This window comes from Elgaria multicarinata, chromosome 4 (assembly GCF_023053635.1).
Source record: "Elgaria multicarinata webbii isolate HBS135686 ecotype San Diego chromosome 4, rElgMul1.1.pri, whole genome shotgun sequence".
In the NCBI taxonomy this organism is placed as follows: domain Eukaryota; kingdom Metazoa; phylum Chordata; class Lepidosauria; order Squamata; family Anguidae; genus Elgaria; species Elgaria multicarinata.
Window position 1 is genome coordinate 141,729,284 of NC_086174.1, and position 25,288 is coordinate 141,754,571.

Sequence of the window (25,288 nt, forward strand, 5' to 3'; positions counted from 1 at the left end):
CCTCAGGCTGGGGGCCCAAAACTTTCCCCCCAGGGTTACCCAGAAGGCCACGCCCCCTTTCCCCAAACACCAATCATTTGGTTTCCCTACTTGTGTGCAGCCCCACCTCCATTTCTAAATGGGGGAAGTTTTAGGACTTTTTCCTGTCTAAACACATGTAGGACAGCACCCTTCCTGTGGCATTAGCTTTTTGTGGACTTTCTATACTCAGGATATATGGACTGACAGTCATTCATTTATTCATTGAATTTCTGTATTGCACAATAGCCAAAGCTCTGTGGGCGGTCCACAAAAAATACAATCTAAAATACATAGGAATGTAATTTCAAATCTTTAACATACAAAAATTGAAAACTGTTACAATAAAATACCAAGGTCTGATAAAACACAGACATTTAAAGCCTCATCATAGGCTATCAGATGCTTGGGACTGGAGGAATGGCTTAACCTAGCACCAAAAAGATGGCAAAGTTGGCACCAGGTGGAACTCAGCAAGGAGAGCATTCCATAATTGGGGGCCACCACCAAAAAGTCTCCCTCCCTGACAGTGGTATCTTATGCACATTTATGGGGATGTACGTACCATGGATTGCAATGGGATTTATTCCCAGGTAAGTCTGTATAGGATCACAGCCTTAGGGCCAAATGGGATGTTACACAGAGATCTTTCACTAGGATGGTAAATGCAGCTGCAGGGCCCCCTGAATTGGATGAGGACATTCTCACTATGAATTTTTAACCCTTCCTTTCCCTGTTATTTTTGTTAGACAAGGGTAGGAAGTGGGTGTGTGGTCCAAAACAGGCAAGGGTTGTGTTCTGGAGTAGCAAACAAGGATAATGTCCTGACCCATCTTGGTTCAAGGCACGCAGAGGTGTTGAAACCAGCAAGGCACATACAAGAACGGAGAGTCAATGGAAGACCTCCACTGGAGCAAGTCTGGTCACAACCAATCAGGTCAGGTCAAGTAGGGTCAAGTCCCATTGCATCAAGTCAGGACAAGTGGGATCAAATCCTGTGGCGTCGGGTTGGGTCAATTCAGGTTTGGTGTGCTGAATAGCAAGGCAGGTTAATGAGTCAGGGTCTTTCAGGACCTTGGCCAGCTCCAAGGTAGATGAGACACAGGCCATAGCTAGACCTAAGGTTTATCCCTGGATCGTCCAGGGGTCAAACCTGTTTATCTAGGTGACACACAGGGGATCCAGTGCTCAGGCAGGTGCGAACCCTGGATGATTCCCAGGATAAACCTTAGGTCTAGCTGTGGCCACAGTTGAGTTAAGCTCTTGACTCAGAGACAGTCAAAGGCTCTCTGAAGAAGCTCAAGTCCTGCAGTTAGCTCCACCTCCTCAGAGAAGCAGTTTGTTTCTTCTCCGAGAAAGAGAGCCACTGTATTCTACAGGGTGGGAGTGGTGAAGGCTGTAATGGGGAAGCATCCTCTGTATCTGAGGAGTCAGCATATCCTCTGGCATCGAAGGCTCTGGCCTAGCAGGCGGTGGGCTAATGGAGTGAGTCTCCTCTGCCTCTGAGGCCTCTTTGGAGCCAGAGGATAGGTCAAGGCTGGAGAACATGATAAAGAAGAGGGACACAAGCTACTGTGTAGTCAAAGTCACAGAGAGGTCAAGATCCAAGGCAATGGTCAGAAAGGGGAAAAGCTGAAGAGTGGGAGCTAAATAAGAATTGCCAGTGGCTGTTGCCCTGGGATGGGCCCTTGGTGAGTCAGCTGACTGGAGGCTCGGGCAGGCTGGTACTGCAGCCTAGGTGGTGCCCAGGCCACTAGACTTGCCATAAAAACAGAGCAGGCTTGGTGTAGGAGGTAAGGCACCAAGTGGGTGGCAGCTAAGAGCCCGACTTTGAGATGCAGACCCTGGCATCTTAGTTTTCCTGATCCAAATTTGTCCCTGCTATGGACTGGGAAGCTGCCATTTGCCCTGCAGGCTAAAATGTATAGGTCCCTCTAAAGATAGGGGGAGGAAAAACACACAACAGAGAAAAAAAGCAAGGAATTAAATTGTTCTATATCAGTACCTGACTGAAATAATCAGTTTTGGTAATGTGCACAGATCTATTAAAGGCAATAACAAAATCTTGATGGCCACATTACTGAAAATGGCTACATGAAAATCCTTGGCCCGTTTGATCTGCTTCCACATAAGGCAACACACAAGCCCACAAAAGTCATGGCGTTGCAAGAAAATGTACACCACAGACAATAACTGTGGGGTGCCACAGGGCTCTTTGTATTTTATTTATTATTTATTATTTCATTTATATCCTGCCTTTTTCCCCTCCAAGGAACCCAAGGCGGTGTACATAATCCTCCTCCTCTCCATTTTATCTTCACAACAACAACCCTGTGAGGTGGGTTGGGCTGAGAGTCTGTGACTTGCCCAAAGTCACCCAGCGGGTTTCCATGCCCGGGTGTGGACTAGAACCCGGATCTCCCGACTCCCAGACTGAAACTCTAGCTGCTACACCACACTGGCTCTTTCTGTTTAGAGGCTGTGTCTTCTGTAATGCAGTGTGTGAGACGAGTGAGGCTGGAGCTCAGCATGGTCTAGCATATAACAGTGGAGGTTGGTGGCTCCGATTTTGGTGGGGCTGTGACTCCATCCTTGCTTTCACTCAGAACCAGCCAGAACGCTAACAGAACGCTGAAACACCCCCCTCCCCAAATGGGTTCAGTATCTTGGACAGCCCCTTCAGAGTTCTGGCTTGTTCTGATTGAAACCTAGAGTGAATGCACAGCCTTACCGAAACCTGAACCACCAGCCTCCATGTGCAATAGGAGATGGTGTGAGATATATGACAGAGGAAGTGATACAATATCTTGAAAGCGGGCTGTGCATCGCGGGCTATCCCTCTGTCCAGCCCAGCGGCTCTTTTCTCCTTTCGGGGAGCGCTCGTCCTTTCCAACGGGGAGGGGAGCGGAGGGGAGAGGGGGCGAGAGCCTTCGAAGAAGCTGCCGCAGCTTGCCAGGCGCAGGCTGCGCCTTCGGCCGGCAGGTGGCGCTGCTCTCTTGCCTCCGTCGCGGACCCCGTGAGCGCGGAGAAAAGTTGGGACGGCTCAGCCAGCCGGGAAAGGAAAGCGAGGGCGGCGGCATTTGCATGAGCAGCGGGAAGCGTGTATGGGAGTGAGGAGGGAGGGAGGGAGCTTGAGCGAGAGCGCGCGCGCGCGCCTGCGGGTGTGTGTGTGTGTGAGCGCGCCTGCCCGCCCGCCCGCCCGCGTGTCCCCCCTCTCGCTATATAGGATGTGCCACGGAACGGTCGGCTCCTCGCTGTAGGCACCGCGTGCGTCTCTCGCCCTCGCCTCGCCTCGCCTCGCCGACGGCGCTTTGCAGTCGTAGCAGCGGCTGCGGCTGCTCTTCCGTGTCTCCTCCTCGGCGGCACAAGCGAGCTGGGCAACTATCCCGGCAGGCTCTGGTCCTTCCCGGCTCCTTCTCCTCCTCCTCCTCCTCCTCCTCCGCTGCCTGCCTGCCTGCCTGCCTGCCTGCCTGCCTCTCTCCAAGCCCGCACCCCCCGCGCCTGCTTCCCTCTCCGGCGGGAAGCCTCCATGTGCTGCTGCCAATGGCTGGGGCACAGCCAGGGGTCCACGCTCTCCAGCTCCTGCCGGTCCGCGTCTCTGACAACCTCAAGAAGGGCACCACCTTCGTCAAGTGGGACGATGTAAGTTTATGGAGCGCGGACCTCCTTCTCGCTTTCCGCCTTGCCCGCCTCACCTTTCATGGGAACGGGGTGGGTGCGGTGGGGAGGCAGGCAGAATTGCGCAAGGGGCAGAACTCATGGATCGGCGCAACCTTCCCCTGCCAGATGCCTTGGACTACAGTTCCTACCCTTCCCAGCCCCCCCCCCCCGGCCCGGGGTGGTGGGGAGGCGTAGTTCGACCCATCTGGAGAGCGCGAGGTTCGGGGAAGGCTGGATTTCGATGCTTGCGGCATGTGCGGGGTGATGCCTTGCGAGGAAGAGCGCACGCCGCCGATTTGTGGGCATCCGTGTCCTGAGGGTTTGCGCCTCCGGTTGGGCAGAGATCCCTTGGATCCAGCCGGCTCTGGGCAAGCCGAGGTTCCAAAGTGGCCGTGGCTCAGTGGCTCAGCATGCAGGGAGATGCCAGGTCGTATCCTGGTCACCTCCGGTTAAGAAGTGCTGGGCTAGCCGGGCTGGGAACTAGACCTTTTCCGGAGAGGTCTGGGATCGGTGTTGCTGCCAGTTGGGCTAACAAGCAACACTGGGCGAGATAGATGGCCGGACTTGGCAGAAGGCAAGCTTCCCATGCCCATAAATTGCACCTGCTTCTGGGAAGGCAGAGGTTCTAAGGTGCCTTCAAGGCTGCAGCCGGGGTGGGGATCTGGCAATATCCGTTTTTCTAAAAAGATGGATGGATGACTCGGAGGAGAAGGAGCCGGGCTGCCGGGGTGACACATGGGTTTAACCTTGACTAGTCGAGGCTCCGGGGAGTGGATGGGATGGGGAATGTGGGTGCCGGCAGCCTTAAAAGTTGGGAGTGGAACAAGAAGGTGGAGCTGGACGGGTTTCTGTAGTGAAACACTGGCATTGGCTCCCGTGAAGTTACCCTTGGCAACAAGCGACTCAATGCATTTACATGGATAGAGAGGAGCGGCTGAGAACTGTGTTGAAGGAAAGCATGTGCCATACTTGAGTGTGTGTGTGTGTGTGTGTGTTTGGGGGGGGGGATATAAATGCATCAAAGTGAATAATGTGAAACTTCCATCTAGAACTGACAAATGTCATCCCAACACTGCGTGATCGCCATAAAACAGCTTTTGTGTTCTTCAGCACAAGATTTGGCTCAGCCTTCCCCAACTAGGTGCGCGCCAGGTGTATTGGACTGCAGTAGCTCAGTGGACCGCCGCTCCGTGGTGGAGGACCTGCTTTGCATGTCGGAGGTCCTAGGTTCGATCCTGCGCATCTCCAAGTAGGGCTGCAAAAAAAATTCTGCTTGAAAACTTCAAGACCCGACTGCCAGTTAGTGTCAGTACTGACAATACTGGGCTAGCTGGACCAATTGTCAGTCTCCGTATAGGGCAGCTTCCTAGCTTCCTAAATCTGAAGAGTCCCGGGTTGCCGAAAGCTGATTTCATAAGTTAGCCTTATACTTTTTGTTTGATAGAATTTCCAGCTTATTTTATTTGTGGATACATGCTGTGCCAGCAGTGTGTATGGAGCGCTCTAGATTTCCATAGGCAAAACTAGATAGATCCCTGCTCCAAAGGAGCATACAATTTAAGATAGGCAATGGAGGAATTGGCGGCAAGGGTGGGGGGAGAAGGGTGCGTGAGGAATATTTGACAGCATACTTAAAATCTGGTTTAGTCTCATTTATTTCTTGCCATTACCTTCCATATTTTCCCCCAGCAAGGTAAACGTTGCAAGGTGAAATTATTTCTCTAAGAAGCGTGTGTCTCTGCATCTTGCCATCAGATCTTGCTAAAGTTAAGGATAGAAAATAATACTTGTAGGGAGTGCATCTCTGATTCAAGTATCTAGCAGCTATTTGCAATGTTAATCTTCCCCTCACTCCTCACCCCATGTACCATACATGATCCTTGTTTAATTGGCTTAGGAACAGGCAGGAATACACTGCAGCTGTGTTCGCACTGACATAGGCAACCTGTGTCTGTGCTGTATCACTTCAGGCTGCAAGTCGGGGGCTCGCTCACATGACTGAATCTCCCTCTGTTTCACCCCACCTCCAAATCCTCCACCTAGAAAACCCGCATGTTAGGAAGAAGTGTTCTCGCCTAACCTGTCTGACATCCGAGATTTCTATGCGCATAGCTTTGTAGAGAGGCTGGCCCCGCTGGATACTATCGATTACACAATTATTCCTTGTGGTGAAGAGAGCTTGCTCTTGAACTTGGATTTCCCCCCTACACTATTATATCTCCAGAATTTGGATCTGTCAGTAGAGATCCTCAGGCAAAAAAAGAAGAAAAAAGAGAGAATAGACACTCTTTTCCACTTATAGCTGAAATTCGGAAGGCAACAGGCGCTTCAGTTTCGTTCCTCATGACCTGTTTCCGAGGGTTTTCTGGGTTCAACAGTGGTACAAATATTCTTCCACATACATAGGAGGAAAGGCACAAAGTATGCAGCTCAGTTTAATCTTAGACTGGCTGTTCCCAGTAACGCTCTGATTCTGTATCTTTGGTCTTGCTGGCTTGATGTGATAATGCAAAGCAGTCAGGCGCACAGGCAGCAGTTAAAATGCTTAAGATCAAAAGGATTTCCGTTGGGGCTTTAGCGCTGATAGGCCCTTTTAACAGGGGAAGATATTGCACTAGTTTCGTATTTCTAACTGGTATTTATGTTGGGGGGGGGGAATCTGAGAGAGAACTTGCAATTTCAATAAGGCTTACGAATTGAGCGTTCGCTTAAGGTACACAAATGTATAACTGTTTGAGAAGAACATTGCATCGCAAGCACTGTAAGATGTAGATTCTGAACAAAATTACTGGTGATCAGTGAAATAGTTAATTTCTTATCTACTATAGGTGTCAAGGAAGGATATGTTCCCTTAACGAAGATTTTTAAAGCACCTTGCATTCATCCTGGTCAGGGAGTAATGAGCACCAGTTTCCATCTGCTGTGTATTATTATTATTATTTATTTATATAGCACCATCAATGTACATGGTGCTGTACAGATTACACAGTAAATAGCAAGACCCTGCCGCATAGGCTTACAATCTAATAAAGTTGTAGTAAACAATAAGGAGGGAAAGAGAATGCAAACAGGCACAGGGAAGTGTAAACAGGCACCGGGTGGGGTGAAGCTAACAGTATAGGGTCAGAACAAACTCAATATTTAAAAGCTATAGGGAAAAGAAAAGTTTTTAGCTGAGTTTTAAAAGCTGTGATTGAGTTTGTACTTAAGTTAGACTCCACTAGGGCTGTGCTCTGCTCCAGATCCCCGAATCCGGAGTGGATCGGGCCGATCCGGACCCCCTAAATTCGGATCTAAAAATCAGGGGATGATTCGATTTACTTCAAAATTGGCATGAATAAGGATCTATGTAGAAACTATCATGGTGCCCAGTTACATGCGTGTATCTTGAAAAACAAAAAAGTTATAGGTGTTTTTCTTTTCCAATGTAAGTCTATGGGGGAAATCCAGACCTCTGGATCGGTTCGGAAGAGGTCTGAATCGATCCAGAGTGGTTTGGACCCAGCCCTAGACGCCAGTACTACTGGAATGTCTCTTCAGTGGATGAGATCATTGGTCTGAGTTTGCCCAATCTTGTCTTAATGGATTTAATCATAATAATTTACTTGACTATAGGAAGGGTAGAAATGATACGTCAACCATTTAGCAGTACTCAAATACATTTTGCCCTTTCCGTGTGTAGCATTTTGCCCTTTCATTGTGCGCAGAGTAGCATCTACTGGTAGATTTCTCGCTGGTTTTCAGTAGATTGGGTTTCTGATTTCCAACCATTCAACCATAGCAACAACAAAATGACTTTTGCCTGCTAAATTAGGCTGCTGGAATGAAGAAAGCTTGGGGTAACCATGAATAGACTTTTGTGTGAGAGGACTGTGAGCTCAACTCAGTTCAGTTCTTATACAGAAAACTAATTTCAAAGCTCAGAATGTGACACTTCGAATGAAAGGATGGGGTGCGTGTCTTTTGTACCTGGCTCTGGTTGGTGGATCTTGGGGTTCTACTAAAAATCCAAGTAGACCCAATAAGCCTGAAGTCTATCCACCCTGGTGTATGGTGTGAACTGCCCAGAGAGCTTCGGCTATTGGGCGGTATAGAAATGAAATAAATAAATAAATAAATAAATAAAAATAAGAAGAGCAAATCAAGCATGTTGTTTACTTCAAGAATTGAGAAGTTAGTGAACAGAATGCATGTTTTGGTAGAGGTCAGAGCTTTATTGAGAACATTTGAACATTTCCCTCACTAAAAGTAACTTGTACCTACACATTGGATACTAAGGACTGGGGCCTTCTGGACCAAAACATGATTCCATGTAAAACACACAGAAACACTCACACACACCCCACCTGAAATCAATTGCTATTCATAAATCATGCAGAAAAAAGCAGAACAAATAAAATCGTCAAACTACGAATTATAAAATGTATTTACAATTAAAAGAAAAGAAGTTAAGGATATGATTGTAAATTAAAATGTAATACGAATGAAGTTAAATTATTAATACTTCCAAAAAGCACTCTTAGACATTTACAGATAAAGTAATAAACTAACAACAGTGCTCATTTGACTCTGGCCATACGCGTTTTGATGTTTGTCTTCGACATTTATTAGTGCCTTAGATAGAAGCAAAGGAATTTTATCGAATTTTCTTTTCCTGTTTAAATAACACAAAGTTTTTTTTGGACGTGCCTAAGCTGTAGAGTACTCAGAACTATTTCCCCCCCAAAATGAGCTATTTCAAAAAAATAGTTCTGAGTGCTCTACAGCTTAGGTAGGTCCAAAAACACACACAAAACAAACCCCTTTATGTTACTTAAACAGGAAAAGAAAATAAGATAAAATTCCTCTGCTTCTATCTATGGCACTAGTAAATGTCTTTCTGTATATTTTTAGTGATTGGGCCACTGACGAAGACAAACGTCGAAACGCGTATGGCCAGTGTCAAATGAGCACTGTTTTTAGTTTATTACTTTATCTGTAAATGACAAAGAGGGCTCTTTGGAAGTATTAATAATTTAAATTCATTTGTATTAATTTATAATTTATAATCATATCCTTAACTTCTTTTCTTTTAATTATCTGTTTTTGGTTAAGGTTAGTGCCTTGTTTTTTGTGCTTATAAAATGTATTTATACCAACTATAAAATGCATCAAATATAAAATACTACTGAGCAAATAAGATTGCCTAACTAACATTTATAAAAACAAAAAGATTAAGAGTCACGGCACCATAATAGACCTTATTTTAATGGTGGCGGACAAAAATCTTGTGGACTTTGCTGTCATCAGTTTATCTCGGGTCACAAGGAGGAATGATACATACAAGGGTGAGGATCCTGATAAAGATACTTATAGTGGAGTGATTAATTCTGTAAATCTCTACAAAAGGAGCAAAACAAGTGTCCATGAGTGGGTGTTTTAATGCCATGTTCATGTGGACATACACGATTTTCTAGTGGCATTCTCTTGATGCAACCCTCAATAATGCTAAGAATAGTACATTAAATTGTGCACTTGAAAAAGCTCTTCTGTATTTGGGAATTGTTAGATCTTGCAACTAGAATGCTGATATATTTGGAGGGCTAGGTGGAAAGCAGTCATACCAATGGTGTAATTTTCTTGTAGCAAACAAATTTTTCCATTGTTCGGTATCACGAAGACGCTGCCTCAATAAGTCTCTCTGTTTGCAGGCAGGTTATTATCATTATTATTATTATTATTATTATTATTATTAAAATGAGGTTGCCCTCAATTATATCAATACCTAAACTTGGGAATATATAGACGTGCAGACTCATTCTATATGCACAATAGTGTCTAAGCAATTACTGTTCCTTCAAGGAGTTACAGCAGATTGTCATGGACTTGAGTAAGGTTAGATCAAAGTCTTCTGTGGATGAATCTTCTAATGTCTGCAGACAGCTGTTCCATCACTGAGTACACCAGCTTCAGATATTGCAGGCAGGTCACAGGCTAGTCGTTGTTTGAAAAGAAGGTTTAGAAACAGTATGCCTAAATTGCCTCACCTCATTCTGTATATGCTGTTGGCACAGCATCAAGCAATGGAAGAAGCTGTGTTGATGTTAAATCCTGGAAGTGTTGCCTCACTTCGTATGGTCAAAGAACAAAATCCAGCCCCTCTCAAAATGTAAAGAGCTTTGGATACAAGTGGCCCTGGGAACTAGACAAATAGTTTCAAGCTCTCAAATAAATAAAAGCAATTGATGTATATGTAACGATTCTCTCATTCTCATCTTAAGGCCAAACTCGAGTTGCAGGTCTGTGAAAGCACCTCCTGCTATCTGTTTCTTTGGTTAAAAGCAAACATGGGGGAGAAGTGAGGACAACTTAACCTCTTCCTCCTGTGCTTTCACCCATAGTTTAACACCCTCCAGCTGCTGTTAACCCTGTAGGGGTGGTGTGGGGAGGGGCGGGTGGTGGTGGAGAGAGAAACACTGGTACCAGTATCATACCTTTCTCTGTTTTGCCCTTTACATCTAATACTTACCTGGAGGGAACAGGAGAAATTGGGGAAGCAGTTGTGGGTGTTACCTGCCCCGTTACCTGCACTGCTGTCCTAACCAAATATGACCCACCCACCCTGTAAGATTCAAACACAGTTCCCTATCTGTCATGTCTAGTTTGGCTCTTAAGGGCTAAAAGACAACATTCAGGTCCATATGAAGCGTATGCATCCGTGGTTTATCAAATCTGAAACCAACTGGTGGTAGCTATGTCAAATTGGCACTAGATCTATTTCAAGCCAATTTTGAGTGGGTCTGTTGAGCTGAATGGTGTTTTGCTCAATTGTTGTGTTTTTAATTTTGTTTATTGTTGTTTTTATCAGTGACTGTAAGCTGCCTTGAGTACCATTTTGGCTAGAAAAGCAGGGTACAAATCAAATCAACCATTCAATAAATAATTGCCAAACTTGGTTGGAGTCTGATATGTTTGTTTACATCCCAGTTGCGCTAGAGAGAAATGAAGCTAACCTCTGTGTAAGAGGTGTCTTGACAATGCTCTTCTTTTAGTGCAGGGGGCGGAAGCCGCTGCCCTCCAGATATTGTTGGACTCTCATCGGCCCCAGTCACCATGACCAGTGGTCAGGGATTATGGGATTTGTATTCCAACACTTGGAGGGTTGCAGATTCCCTGCCCGTGTGCTTGCCTACTCCTCTCTCCTTCTCTGTCGCTTACCTCTATATCTGGCCCTCAATCCAGCCTTTATCCTTAATGTCAATGAACAGCAGAAGCAGGCATCCCAAAACAGGATAGAAACAGACAAAATGTTAGTCAACGGAGAGGAAATAGTCCACTTGACAGGCAGGAAATCCGTGTGTGCCTTTGGGCGACATGGAAGTGCCGCTCCGTGAAAAGGAATGTTTCCTCTCAGTTGACTTGTCATCTCTCCCCCCGCCACCCGCACCGGCAGTTCCTCCCCACCGAATGGCGGCGCTGGTTAGTCCTTACCTTACCAGCGCTACCATGAAGGGGGGAGGAGCAGAGATCGAAGGAGAGACAAGGCTCCTGGTGGCAGCTGAATTCCATTGCCTGTCAACAGGAGACAGGGCTGGAGGAAGAGGAAGAAGTGATTCATATGCTGCCATTGCTAGGCAACCAGGATGCTGCGTCTCCCCTGTGAGGGGAGGCGAGGTGCCTGGGGTTGCCTGGCGGTGGAGCCTTCGCCAGGGCTGGGATCACAGCCCCTGACACACAAGGAGGCCGGTCCCAAGCCTCCCTGCTGCAGAAGCAGGAGGTTTGGGACTGGCCTCCCCCCCCACAACACCTTCTCCACAGTGATCTCCATAGGGACAGGGCAAGGAGTGGGTGCAAAAACATCACCCCTTACCCTGTTCCGATGGAGGTTGGCGCAAAAGAGGAGCGCACAGGAACCGGAGCTGCTGGTGACACTAGCAGCTCCCACCGCTGCATGCTCCTCTGACATGCTGATCTGGATAGACGGCTGCCTCCCATGGTTGGATGGCTTATGTCCTGCAGGAAGCTGCTAGGCTTCCTGCAGCTCCTGCTCCCCTGATCCATTTGGGAATTGCCTGGAGGGGATGGAAAGGGCTCCTTCTATCCCCTTGAGGTGATCTCCAGTTGGATTGGGGGGGGGGCTTGGAACATACACGCCCCTGGCAACATGTGGGGTGGCGCAATTGGTGGCGCCCAACCCAGGAATGGCATGTTCCAGAGCCAGTGAACACTTTGGGAGCCCTGATCGCCCCACCAAGGGACTCCATTTGGGAATTGCCTGGAGGGGATGGAAAGGGCTCCTTCTATCCCCTTGAGGTAGACTATCCCCTTGGGATTGGGGCTCCTGAAGCGCTCTCTGGCACAGGATTATTTTCTCTTTCCCATAGAGCCTTGTGGGGCTAGAGCAGCCAGATTTCTGCCACTCTTGCCTTGCAAATCTGTGGACAGGGGAGAATAATCAATGGAGCCCCCCAGGCAACGGTTGCCGGGATACTCAACAGAACATCCTGTTGTTTTTCTCCATAGACTATTCCGGCAAAATAGTCAACTGCCAGTTGTGTGTTGCTCGACAGATGGCACAATCAGCAACTCAACTGATGGTTGACTCTTAACCCCACCCCTCGTCGCTTATCGTGTCATCCGAACCCAGCCAGTGACTTTGTCATGCTACTATATCCTAAGAGATGCCAAGAGAAAATAGAAACTTAGAAGGGATAAACATGCCTGATAACGATCAGGTTCTGGGAAAGTAGCAAAACCAGAGGGAGCAGGAAGAAGAACGTAACAAAGTAATTTTAACTACTCTTAAGGCAAATGCAAGTTAGAAGATGGTGCTTCAGGATACAATCTTCTTATCAGGGGGTTGGAGCCCCTTCCCAATGAGGAAAGGCTAAAGTGTTTAAGCTTTTTAGTTTTTTTTTTTTTAAAGACAACTGAGTGGGGACAGGATGAAGGTTTTATAATAGGTGTGTAGAAAATTGATAGGGAAAGTGGTTTTTTCTTCTTCCCCTCTCATAATCCTAGCACTTGGATCATTCTTTGAAAACGGATTGATTAGAGGTAGATTAAAGTAATGTTTACATTTCATGAAATTTGTTGCCACTAGATGTGGTGATGAGCAGCCCTTTAGGAGGCTTTAAAAAGGGATTAGACAAGTTCATGGAAGGTAGGGCTAACAATGGCTATTAATGGTATTTTATGCAGGGTTGGGGAGGGGGAAGTGATTGCAATCGCACAAGAGACTAAAATCTATGCAGAAAGGTAGCACAAGTAAACACCATCTGCTCAAAGTATAACAAAGCTAACCTTGCAACACTGAAATGAGAAATGAAAGATGAGTTAGTTGTGGGAGGCGACACCTAATCAGGAAAAAAGGAGCAGACAATGCAAAACCCTTCTTGATATATTCACTAGGGCTGTGCTTTGCTTCGCTTCGGAGTGTAGAAGCAATAGCAAGGCGGCCTGATTCGCCTCCGACAAAGGTGGAGACGAAGCGGGTCGGGGGGGCTGCGGATCGAGGCGAAGAGGATTGAGACCCAAGTGGATCCTTTTCCTTGATCCAGGGCTCCGAAAAAAAGGTAAGTGGGGGCTTACCTGGTGCTGCCACAGTCAGTGTGGCGCCGGCAGCAGAGCCAGGTAAGGGGGCAGAGGGGAGGGGGGCTTACCTGCCTCTGTCATGGTCCAGCGGCAGCTTCAGCTGAGGCTCAAACTGGAAGACCAGGCCGCAACTGCGGCCTGCCCTTCTGCTTTGAGCCTCGGCCTCAGGTGAAGCCACTGCCGGAAAGCGACGGACGCACGCAAGGGAGGAGGAGGGAGGGGGGCCTTACCTGGAGCTGACGCCGCCACCGCAGTCCATGCTGGAACGGTGGTGGAGCCAGGTAAGGGGGCAGGGGGGAAGGGTCTTACCTGAGTCCGTCGCATTCTGCCAGCGGCTTCAACTGAGCCCGAGGACTCAAACTGGAAGACCTGAGTCCTCGGGTTCAGTTGAAGCAGCTGTCGGACCGTGGCAGACGCAGGTAAGGAGGGAGGGGGGACTTAGCTGTTGCTGTCGCCGCTGCTGCAGAGCTCCAATTCGGATCTGGAGCTCCGCAGAGGAGCGGAGCGGACCATAGGCGGATTGACGCGGGGCGGACCGGACCCGATCTGGAATTTGTGGATAGGTTGCGGAGCGGAATGGGGGGTCCGTGCACAGTCCGTGAACATTTAGAAGGGGAGGGGGGATTGCATTTGCTGGCCTTATTCCTCCCCGTTCAATGAACACATGGAGGAATGCCTGAAGAAGTTTGAAGAGCCCCTTGAATATAAAATGGTATCTTCAACATATTAAACTTGTAGAAGTTGCAAAGCGCCTGGAGGAAGTTGCTTTTGACATTTATGATAACCCAAGGCCTCAAAAACCTAATTGCCATGGTGACTGCCCCTCCTCTTCCTCTCCGGTGATGGGCCTCTTCCTTTATCTCTGAGTTCAAACTGTGTTTTGCCTCACAGTGCCTAAATGCCTCACAGTGTGACATGGTCAGATTCAGGGTTCGAAAATGGGTGAGTGTTTGAGGTGGTGGTAATGAGTAAACTTAACAGGGTCTGACGGGAGCCAGACCAGATTGCAAGCCCATTGCTATGAGGGGGGGAACGTGTTTAAAATTTTAGATCATGTCTGAGAATGTTTGACTTATTTATTTAGTAGAATTTTTAAATTATTTTTTAAACAAATTTATTAATGTATCTTTAGAAAGAAAATATTTACAAAACGGCATCACTCTCACACACACATATAATCTTGAAATGATTACACATTGTAAAATGACACGAACAGACGTGGCAATAAAGGGTGACCATATGCAAAGGAGGACAGGGCTCCTGAATCTTTAACAGTTGTATTGAAAAGGGAATTTCAGCACTTGTCATTTGAATATAAGGAGAACCTGGTGAAATTTCCTCTTCATCACCACAGTTAAAGCTGCAGGTGCCCTCTTTTAAATCTGGTCACTCTAGTACAGCTCTTGCAACTTTAATTGTTGTGATGAAGAGGAAATTTCACCAGGTTCTCCATATATGCAAATGACACCTGCTGAAATTCCCTTTTCTATGCAATTGTTAAAGATACAGCAGCCCTGTCCTCCTTTTCATATGGTCACCCTAAATAAAGTAGCTGGTATTAAATACATGCATTCCTGTAAATGTGCTGCATTGGTGCCGGTCACTTTGCTGCAACTTTATTTTAAATTAAAAAAACAAAAACAAAGCAAAGGAACTACCAAGGACATTGGTTCCTTATACTAATGTAAACAATGAGTAGAGATGTATATCATCTTCAATTTTATTATTCTAGAAACTAATAAACGTTGACCACTTCAATATAAATGGATTTTCATACATTTGATTTTCATGAGCCTGAACATAATATGTAAGTTTATGCATTATAGCAATGTCCTAAATCTTATGGGACCAATCTGAGAGAAGTGGTGTTTTTTATATTGTTTTTTATGTCATGCTTTTATATTGTTTGTTTTATACATTGAATGGTTTTAATTTTTGTGAACTGCCCAGAGAGCTTCGGCTATTGGGCGGTATAAAAAATGCAATAAATAAATAAATAAATAGCAATTGACATTTTAGATGCTGTTGTTTGTAGTCATCTCAACATTATCTATATAACAACAACAACAATAATAAATTTATTTCTTACTCGCCTCTCACTCTGGATTGAGGCGGGGAACAACATAGAATACAAAAATATTATAAAATACATAAAACTGATTAAAACATATAAAACGAATACATTATTAAAATAACAGCCAGACATCTTAAAATGCATCCTTCCAAATAATTTGATAATATTCTTAATGATTCCTTTGGAATATTATAGCCTGTAATTTGTTCAATTTAATACAATATTTTCTGCCAAAGGCAGTTATCACAGTTCTGAAACACATGCATATAATCTGCATGAATTTTTCCACATATAACAGCAATGATCTTGGATCAAATTGTAAATCATCTCCAATTTATATGGTGTCAAATACCATTGATGCACTGTCTTAACAGGAGTTCTCTTTCAAATTGTCTGCCATCAATACTTTACCTGTTTTCTCCTATCCAACACCACACTTTTTCTGTGATGGAAATGCCCAGATCCTTCCCCCATTTCTTTGGATAATTCAGAGGTCCTTTGCTTTTCCTGCCTCTTCTATTTTGGCAGCAAATATAGGGTTTCTAAGTGGTCTTCCATCTAGCCACTGATGACCAGACCCAAGCCAAGCCTGCATAGATTCAGCAAGATGGCTGCATCATGTGCCCTCAGATCACACCCTTATTTTCCTGTATCTCTTTGCAGTGTTAAGATCTTGAGAGATTGCTGGAGCCAGTCATGAGCAGTGTCTGGATAGAACAACAGTGAGCTTCTGGTCCATGCCCTCTCTGAGAGAGTAGAACTTCTAATCATTTAGAGAGAAAGAGAGAGAGAGAGGCTGCAAGTAAGCATTGCAGCCTTAAACATGCATCTTTAGGGGCTACTCTGGTGTAAAGGCCAACACAAGATGTAGCCCTTTTGTGTTCTGTAAACTCTCACCAGTTAGATTCTGAAGGGGAGTCCGAGTTGGGTGCCATGGTCCATAAGGCATGTTGAGATTGGGTGGGTGGGTTAATGTAAAATCTGATCTGCTAAACCTAAGTATCAGGTATAGTTGATCTTATATTAGGATTTCTGTGATATACCTGATATTCTTATTTATTTATTTATTTATTTATTTATTTATTTATTTATTGCATTTCTATACCGCCCAATAGCCGGAGCTCTCTGGGCGGTTCACAAAAACTGTGAACCCCATGTGTTCAGTAATAAGTGCAACATTTAGACGATTTGGAGTGACCGCTATATGCTTATGGAAATGTAACCTTGAGTTCTCTTGTAACCTTCAGAGGAACTGGGCACAGGAGCTAGACAACCAGTCCTGAGAGGTTTATGTCCCCATTGTCCAAACTTGGATAGGATCTACACTACTGCTTTATGGCAATATTGAAGTGCGCTAACAACTGGTGGGTCCCACGACACATTTACAAGCAGGATATAACACTATGAAAGCGGTATGAAAGTGGTATATGGCATGTGTCATGGACGAACAATTTCCAGTGCACTTCAATACTGCTATAAAAGCAGTAGTGTAGATCCTGCCTCCATATACCGCTTTCATACCACTTTCATTGTGCTATATCCTACTTGGAGTAGATCTGGCCTTGGTTAGACTCCTCTTCTGTCTAATAGGTTGTTGTTGCCCCCAGTACTTTAAGATACTCCTCTGCTTTACCATCATAGTTGCCTGTCTTCACTCATTTTGCTTTTGTGTTCCCCTCCTTGTGCAGCTGTAGGAATTTATGTTCCAATGGGGAAATGTACTGAACTGATGTCTGTAATATAAGAGCTAGCTAGCTGCTCCCTCCATCTGTTAACAAGAGGGCACAACCTCCCACATGTTACAGCATCATTCTGGTGGGATGAAGAGCAGAAGGCTTCATGAGAAATCATTATGCTACATGAGAAATGTTCCTTGTTGAGTTCCAAAGACACTGAATAAAATATGTGATATTGCTTAGAATGCAAATTCACCTCTTCACAGCTAAATAACCCTAAGGTCACTAGTGCTACACAGAAATAGTATCTCTGAACAATTACAATTTCAAAACAGTAGATCTGAGCATTGTGGCTGCAGATCAGTTTTCATATGAACCTCTAGAGCTGCTTTATACAAGTCACACCATTGGTTTATCTAACCCAGTGTTGCCTACTCTGGTTGGCAGCAGCTCTCTGTGGTCTTGGCCTAAGGTCTTTCTGAACGCTTGCTACCTAACATTCTTTCATCGTAGGTGGCAGGGGATTAGACCTGGGACCTCCCATATGTGCTTTACCACTGAGATGGCTCCTCCCAATAAATTAAATTATTAATTTATCTCATCCAGCTTTGTCTTCATTGACACTGGCTCTGTTTGCAACCTTGCTGCCTGTGACCTTTTTAAAGGGCAATGCTGGGATTGAACTGGTGACCTTTTGCCTGCAAACATGCCTTGTGCCATATCCACACTTGGTTGTCTTCCAAGTGGGATTGTGTGCAGTGCCTTACCTCCCCCTCCTTCAGTTTGTTTCTCCCAACAGCTAGCATAGTACATTGATCTCATTGTGTAGATTGTGCAGAATTACTATGGTGGTCCTTCTATAACTGCACGTGCTTAAAAATCCACAACAAGTGTGATAAGGGAGAATCAGGCCGTTGCTAGACCAGGGTTTAGCCTGGGGTGAACCCCGGGCTCCAGATGACGCACAGGGGATCCCGGGGTCAGGCAGGGGTAACCCTCCCTTGCCTCGGGGTATTTGGCTACAGTTGTAGCCCAGTAATTCCCGCGGTCTCGGGCTGAGCCCAAGACTGCGAGCGTGTAGACCGTTCCACCGCTTTCCCTGGCTACCACAATTACTCACAAGTAGCTGGGAAAAGCGGCGGACAGGGCACAGCGCTCCACAGGAGCGCTTTGGCCATCAGGTCAGGGCAGGGATATTGGGCCAGGGGGGGCAGGGAGAGGTCGGGGCAGGGGGGAGGCGGGGAGAACGGTTTTTTTTTTAAAAAAAAAGACCTACCTTTGCTGCTGGTGCGCTCCTGCGCACCCAGCCCTTTAACACTACAAACAAAATGGCGGACACAACAGGGCTTTCCTGCAGCCTGTCACGTCTGATGTGTGGATTGGAGCAACAGCCCACGCTTCTTCTAGCACGGGGTGGCCCCTCCTCACCACCGGATTATCAGGTAGGTCTAGCAACGGCCTCAGTCTTACAGCAAGTGTGCTAGAAGCTATTATGCATCCTTTCTACCCAAAGAGATGGAAGATAAATGGACAGGCTAGTGAGCACAGATATTGAGCATGTCATTGGGCTGCTGGATTTGGGGTATTGGTGAAGTTGTATCAAAATGACCAATGTAGAGCTCACGATGGCTTTTGGTGGGCCTTGTTTAGAAGGAGGAGGCTGCAGGGAGAAGTCACAAACCAATGCAAGCCAGGACTGTAGCATACGCAACAGCAACTGGGCCATATATAGTAGTACTGCTCTCCTCACACCAAGCACAGTGAGGGAGCATGGCTGAAGGTTACATCAGAAGTAGCCAGATGTAAGCCAGGCACGGATTGTTAAGAATTCTGATGTTCCCCGAGAGACAGGCAGAGACATCGGCGGGGAATCATAGAGCTGCTGGCCACATTTTTCTGCCTTGTTGTCCCTCTCCTTTAGCAGCTAATTATCCTTGCTTCTCCCAGTCTCAACCCCTAAGGACAATTTAACTATTAAAGGAGATAAGAGATAAGATGGCCAGCAGCTGTACAGTCAACTGCAGCATTCTCTGTCTGTCTCAGGAGGAGCATCAAAGTTCTCAACAGTCAGAGCCTAATGGCTAATTTTTATTTGACAAATATAACTTGTAGCCATGGTCGGAAGGCTGAACTAGACATGACTTTGAACATGTCACGTCTTTCTTAGATTTTCCTCTACTAAAGTAACAGCCGTGCCCCCCTCCCCCGCTGATCTGGGATTGGGGCTGTGGTGTGTAGGGAGGAGGATTTAATCCTTTCTCCCATGCTAGTTTTGTGCCCCAAATCATCTTCCTCTGAAGTTGCTCTTTGCCCTAGAAAGTCCCATTGCAGTACATGGCACCTTTGAGGCACGTTTGGTGGTGGGAAAAAAGCGTGGGGTGGAGGGAGCATAATTCCTCCCCATAGTTGCTATTTGAATAGTAGGGGAAGGGGGGATAGACAGATCTGTTTACGATCATGTCTTGTTTGGGGTGGTGTGGAATGGGTGTCATATGCAGCCCTCCCAAACCTGGTGCCATCCAGAATGTTGGACAACAACTCCCATCATTGCCAGCTGGCATGGCTACGATGGGAGTTGTAGCATAACACATTTGGAGGGCATCAGCTTGGGGTAGGGTGGTGTAGTGGAAATCGTATAAGAGTAACTAAGGCAGTAGCTAGACCTAAGGTTTATCCCAGGATTGTCCTAGGGTCAAACCTGTTCATCTAAGTGCCACACAGGGCATCCAGTGCTCAGGCAGAGATGAACCCGGGATGATCCTGGGATAAACCTTAGGCCTAGCTACGGCATAGGTGCCCTTCATCCAAGACAAAATCTTTTTGGAAGCGTTCTTCTTAAGAAATATGCTGAGCACAGTGTACAAAACGCAGATGGGAAAAGATTGTTGCTTGAGCATTTCATGTGTTATGCTTTGGTGGAGAGAGAGGAGTGGTCAGTAAGGCAAAGTTAATAGGAAGTTAAACAGTAACGGAAGGAACAGGAGATTTACCCTGGTAGTTCTGCAAAACCCTTTCCTGAAATTTGAGACAGAAGCAAAAAGGGAGGGAGTTTATTTTAAATTCCCATGTAAATCAGCACATAAAATGAAATGTGAACGCATTTCCTGCACATTGGGCACAGAGTAAGGATACCCTGTTTGGGGATATTTAAAAGCATGCTGCAAGGTGTGAATAGCACAGTGTTTGTTCTTAGCAGCAGTGGACCTTGTGCAGGTCAAAAGTAGCAGAACGGCCAATGTGATTTATGCCAGGGCTCTGCCTCAGAATCTATTTTCAATGCCAGAGCTTAATGCTGGAACAAATGAAGTAAGAATAGATGCCCCTGAGTGCCTCGACAGTACATTTCAGTCACCACTGAGTAACTACAGAAAATCACCACGTTGCATCAAGGGGAAATGCTTCCTGAGAACGTTGAGTGCTCCCATCTTTTGTTTTCTCTTTTTAAAGTAAGTAAGCATACAGAAAAGGCTTCACATATTCAAGGGCCTCACCTCAAATAGACTTGACTCTTCTCAAAACTCTTACAAAAAAAACCCTACCTGTACACTACATACAACAACTGGACATGTTTTCAACTGCAATACAAACAACTCAAGATTTGTAATGTGGTTTTTCATCCTCTCTTAGGCCTTAGCTAGACCTAAGGTTTATCCCGAGGTTGTCCCTGCCTGCTCCCGGGATATCCTGTGTGTCATTTACATGAACAGGGATGATCCTGGGATAAACCTTAGGTCTAGGGCCTTAGCTAGACCTAAGGATTATCCCAGACAAATGGAGGGGTCGTCCCTGCCTGCTCCTGGGATCCCCTGTGTGTCATTTGGATGCGCAGGAATGATCCCAGGAGGATCCCGGGATTTAGGCCTGGTCTAGGGGGCTTTATAATAAGCTTATCACGTACACTAACTACAAACTCATTATAAGTGTGCATGCTTAGGTAGCCAAAATGACAAGTTGAAGGTATCAACAAGCTTGGGAAAGCCCCAAGCTTTGCTGAAGAACAAAAACATCTTTAGGAAAAAGCCTAACAGTGGGGGGAAACACAAAAACAGCCCAATGAGAACCGAATATGTTTAGGGGTCACAAAATGCTGAGTGTCTGGGTTGTGGTGGCTTGGGACAGAAAACTGGAGGGAGAAGGAATAGAATCAAGTCTCCTGGAAGAGGGTCTGTCTGTCTGTCTGGCTGGCTGGCAGGAACATAAAAGCCCTGCTGGATCAGACCAGGGGTCCATCTAGTCCAGCACTCTGGTCACATAGTGGCCAACCAGCTGTCAACTAGGAGCCTTAAGCAGGACATGGTGCAACAGCACTGAGCGTATTGAACACCCCGCCCCGCCCCATTCCATACTTGGAATTGGAAAGTACCAGGGGTGTTAATGCTATAATACCTGAATTGCATTTTGTTATAGCACTTTCAAGACCTGACAGTTGATTAGCTTTGATGGAAAAGCCAGTGTACAAGATGCAAGGTACGTAGGGAACAATTTACACCTGCACCCTGCTCAAGTATTACTACATCCTGTGCTGCTCCCTTTCATGATGTCTATCGCAGATTCCCAGTTAATAGTAAATCATGTTGGGGATGCCTGTTGTTAGCCTTTTGAACCTTACACCTCAAGTGTAATATATAAGTGAGTTTATTTAGATGAGGCACTGATCCTTAATCTGAAAAAAAAGGTCTCCTGGGCAGATGTTTGCCCTAGTACATGCCTTTCTCCATATGGAGTCAGCTGGTCTAGTTGGAGATTTCCCGAGAGGAACGAGAAATCCCTGCAAAAGCACTGCGTATTTGCCGTAGTGTTTCTCGTTATGTCAGGACAGATATAACAAGAAACATATTCCAGCAAGCTTTCAACTTAAAATGGGGCTAATGGATCTGTTTATGAGAAGTATGCCAGCATTCCATGTCCTGTTGCAGGGAACTCCAACCTTTTTGGGCTCTTGGACATATTTCGATAAAGGGTCTTGGGCACCATCGCAGAATGGCTGCTGTGTGTTCATGTGTGTGAGGGGCAAGGCAATTTCCCCACATCGACACTAAATACTTTCTTTGGGAATGAATTCCCCACAATTTATTTTTCCAAAGCAGGAAGATTCAGATAATTTCCCCCCAAACACACGCACATACCCTCACTACCCACAAAGACACCCAAAGCCACATTCCACGTTGCCACACACACACAGCTCCCCCACCCTCTTCCTTTCCTTTGAAGACTGCTCTGGGCCCATGTGGGGCTGAGAGGCGTTCTGTGCAAGGGGAAGGCGAAGGACTGCTTGGCTGGAGGTTTCTAGACACCCAAGGTAACCTTTTTTTTCTTTTTTTTTTAACCAGCATTGATTCTATTAAAAGTATGTGAAAAACAAAATGCAGAAGTGACATCTAAGGAATTAATCATGTTCCTGCTGATGGCAGTTCATAGGGTTAATAGCTAAACATTGGAAACTGCAGAACCATTAACATTGAACCTGGTACACCGTGGTGTGGCAAATAACCATGGCAGAAAAATTAATGTATCAACTAAAATTAGCTAAAGGCGAAGTTAAAACGTCTGATTTTTATACAAGTCAGGGTTTTATTTCATATACAAATCAGGAACATGCAGCAACATCTATCAAAGCCTTGCCTCAGATTATGAGGATCATCAGACGACTGTTTTATAGCACGCTTCTTACTGGGTGCTCACGGATTTCCGCAACCCTTTTCACGATGCCATCCGCCTTCTCTGCAACTCCTGCTCCTTAAAAATAAAAAAGACCCCGGAAAATCTGCTTTTTCCTCCTACAGGGAGGAGCACCCTGCTGTGTGCAGGGAGAGCAGCGTGATAAAAACACCCTCTTCAATGGGTCACGTGGTCTTTGTTTACTTCCTCTTTCTTCAGCGTGTGAAGGAAGAGAAAGCTGCTCGTCTCTCTCATGAGAGAGCAGCATGAGGCAAAGCGATGGGAGGGAAACACGATTCCTCCCCGCCTGAAGAAGCTCTATGGAAAAGAGACTATGTTTAGACAAAAACAAATCCTACAACACCCAGCATTCCCAGACATCAGGCTGGCTGAGGAATCCTGGGAGTTGTAGAACTTTTCCCCCCTGTCTAACCATGCATAGGACTGCGTCTTAAGACTGCAGTGCTTTACACACTTACCTGGGAGCAAGTCCCATTGAACTCAGTGGTTCTTACTTCTGAGTGGAATTAAATTCGAAATATAATGTGCTATTATGAGAAACCATTAAAAAAATCTCTAAGCAGCCAATGTATTCCACCCATTTTTTTGCCTGTAACGTAAAAACAAAACAAACAACAGTGTGGTGAGTAAAGGGGAGGAGAAGTTAAATGTACCACCCTCTGTCAACAACTAGACTTAACCTTGATGTGGTTTTCTTTTCTTCGTTTGAGTCTTTGCATTTATTCTTTTACTAAAGGGGGGATTTCTTTTTTTTAAAAAAAAGGAGGAGCAAGGGGCCTGGGCAAGGGGCCAGATACTACAGTATCCTGGGGTACTGTAGTATCTGCAGCAAACGTTGCAGCCTTATTGGGTAAGTATTAATACATCTACTGGTACGTTGCACATGGGAAAGGAGCAGGACATGTTCAACAAGTGGGAAATGTTCTCACAACAATGGCATGTTTTGTGGATATGGCATTATACTGTTATGGGTTGGCTTGCTACCATTGGGAACAAACCAAGTTCTTTCTATTCCAAGGTATCTGGTGCGCTTTAGATTCCCTATTCGGATTTTCTTCCTTCCATCCCCCCACTCCAAGATTAATGTAGTTACTGCTTGGATTTGGAGTTTGAGTTCTGAGCAATGTTTGTTTTTCAGCAGAGAAAAAGACCCATGAGGCGGAATAAAATACAATATTAGTAAATAATATACACCAAGGTACTCATTTTCCAAGAGAGAGCTGGAGTCTGTAGGTCAAATGCTTGTCCTGGGTAAGGGGTTGGGATATAATTTGGTTTTGATGATGTAGATTAAAAGTAGAAATATAGTTTAAATCTCAGTATTTTCTTAGGTGAGCAGATGCTTACTGCAAATACGTCAAACATTATGGTCCTGTTAAACACCTCTGAAGTTTGAACCTGGGGCCTACAAAGAACAGATACATTGACTCTTAGCTATTCTTCTAGTTCCTTATCGGTGTATACCAGTTTCAATTTGCTGCTTGCTCAATACACTAAGGCTGCAATTCTAAACACACTTACTAGTAAGTGAGCCCTTCTGTACAAAATGAGACTTACTTCTGAGTAAAAGTGTATAAAATTGCTCTGAAGATGAAGAAATTGGATTTGTGTCTGGAAGATATTTTCTATAAACTGATTTCATGTTTAAAATATAACAAAGAGTTGAATATTTTGACTGTGGTTGAAATTAAAGGTAAGATTTTTCTCCAACTAGTTCAGTAATTGTACTATCAACTCCTTTGTTCACTTAATATACAGATGAAATTGACTGTCAACAAATACAAATGTCAATTAATGGACACTAAGGATTAGATATTTCTTAAAAGTTGTTTAGAGGTATCTGGATAGTTGCATCTTTGGGAGCCATAACAACACAGCTGCAGCCAAATTAAATTTAGCCATAAGCTATTGAGTTGAGATGAATACATCTGTAAGTTACTTCCTATGCCTTACTGTTGCTACTCAGATCTCCAACTCCATGTAGTGTGTGTGTGTGTGTGTGTGTGTGTGTGTGTGTGTATATGAAAGTGTGTTTACATAAGGATATGGGGGGCATGTATCTAAAAATATGCATTTGTTCTGCTATGGCCAGGTCAAAATTCAGTCCTTGGACAGCAAATCAACAGACGGTCAAAAGCAGACTACAGCCAGAAACACAATGGTATCAATCAAAAACAAGGGTACACTTAAGAGCAAGGTCTTGAGTGAAGCCATGGTCAAGCACAGTGAAATTGTCCTGAAACAAGCATAGTCCGACAAGCAGGAGTCAGCAGCATGCTAGATCAGTCATCAAGTAGAGCAGTCAGGTAAGCCAGTTTGCAGGAGTCTGGAAGATGAACAACATGTGTTGTCTCAGCAGCTACCAGACCTCAAGTGAAAGCTTATGTAGTTTCGTCTTCTGGTCCCACCAAGATCCAAATACAAGCATGTAGTTTCTGATCTCAAGAAGCCCTTTACCCACAAGTAGCTCTGTTACTTGGGGCTTTCAAGTGCAAACTCCTTGAGGCTTACATGATGGAATGCTGTTCCATTGTAAAAGAAATGAATTCTGTGTGGAAAAGCACATTTGCAGGGTGTGTTGGGGGGAGGCCTTTTTTCCAAAAATGCT

At 45.4% G+C, this 25,288-nt stretch overlaps 1 protein-coding gene across 3 annotated transcripts in view; it reads left to right on the forward strand.

The window, feature by feature from the left end:
* Window positions 1-3,516: 3,516 nt before the first annotated feature.
* Window positions 3,517-25,288, forward strand: part of PLCB1 (phospholipase C beta 1) — a 702,230-nt gene continuing 680,458 nt past the window's right edge. For all 3 annotated transcript variants that reach the window (XM_063125314.1, XM_063125315.1, XM_063125318.1), the window contains exon 1: window positions 3,517-3,660. In XM_063125314.1, the coding sequence (XP_062981384.1) occupies window positions 3,562-3,660 (99 nt within the window). In that variant the 5' untranslated portion in view covers window positions 3,517-3,561. The remainder of the gene's footprint in view (window positions 3,661-25,288) is intronic.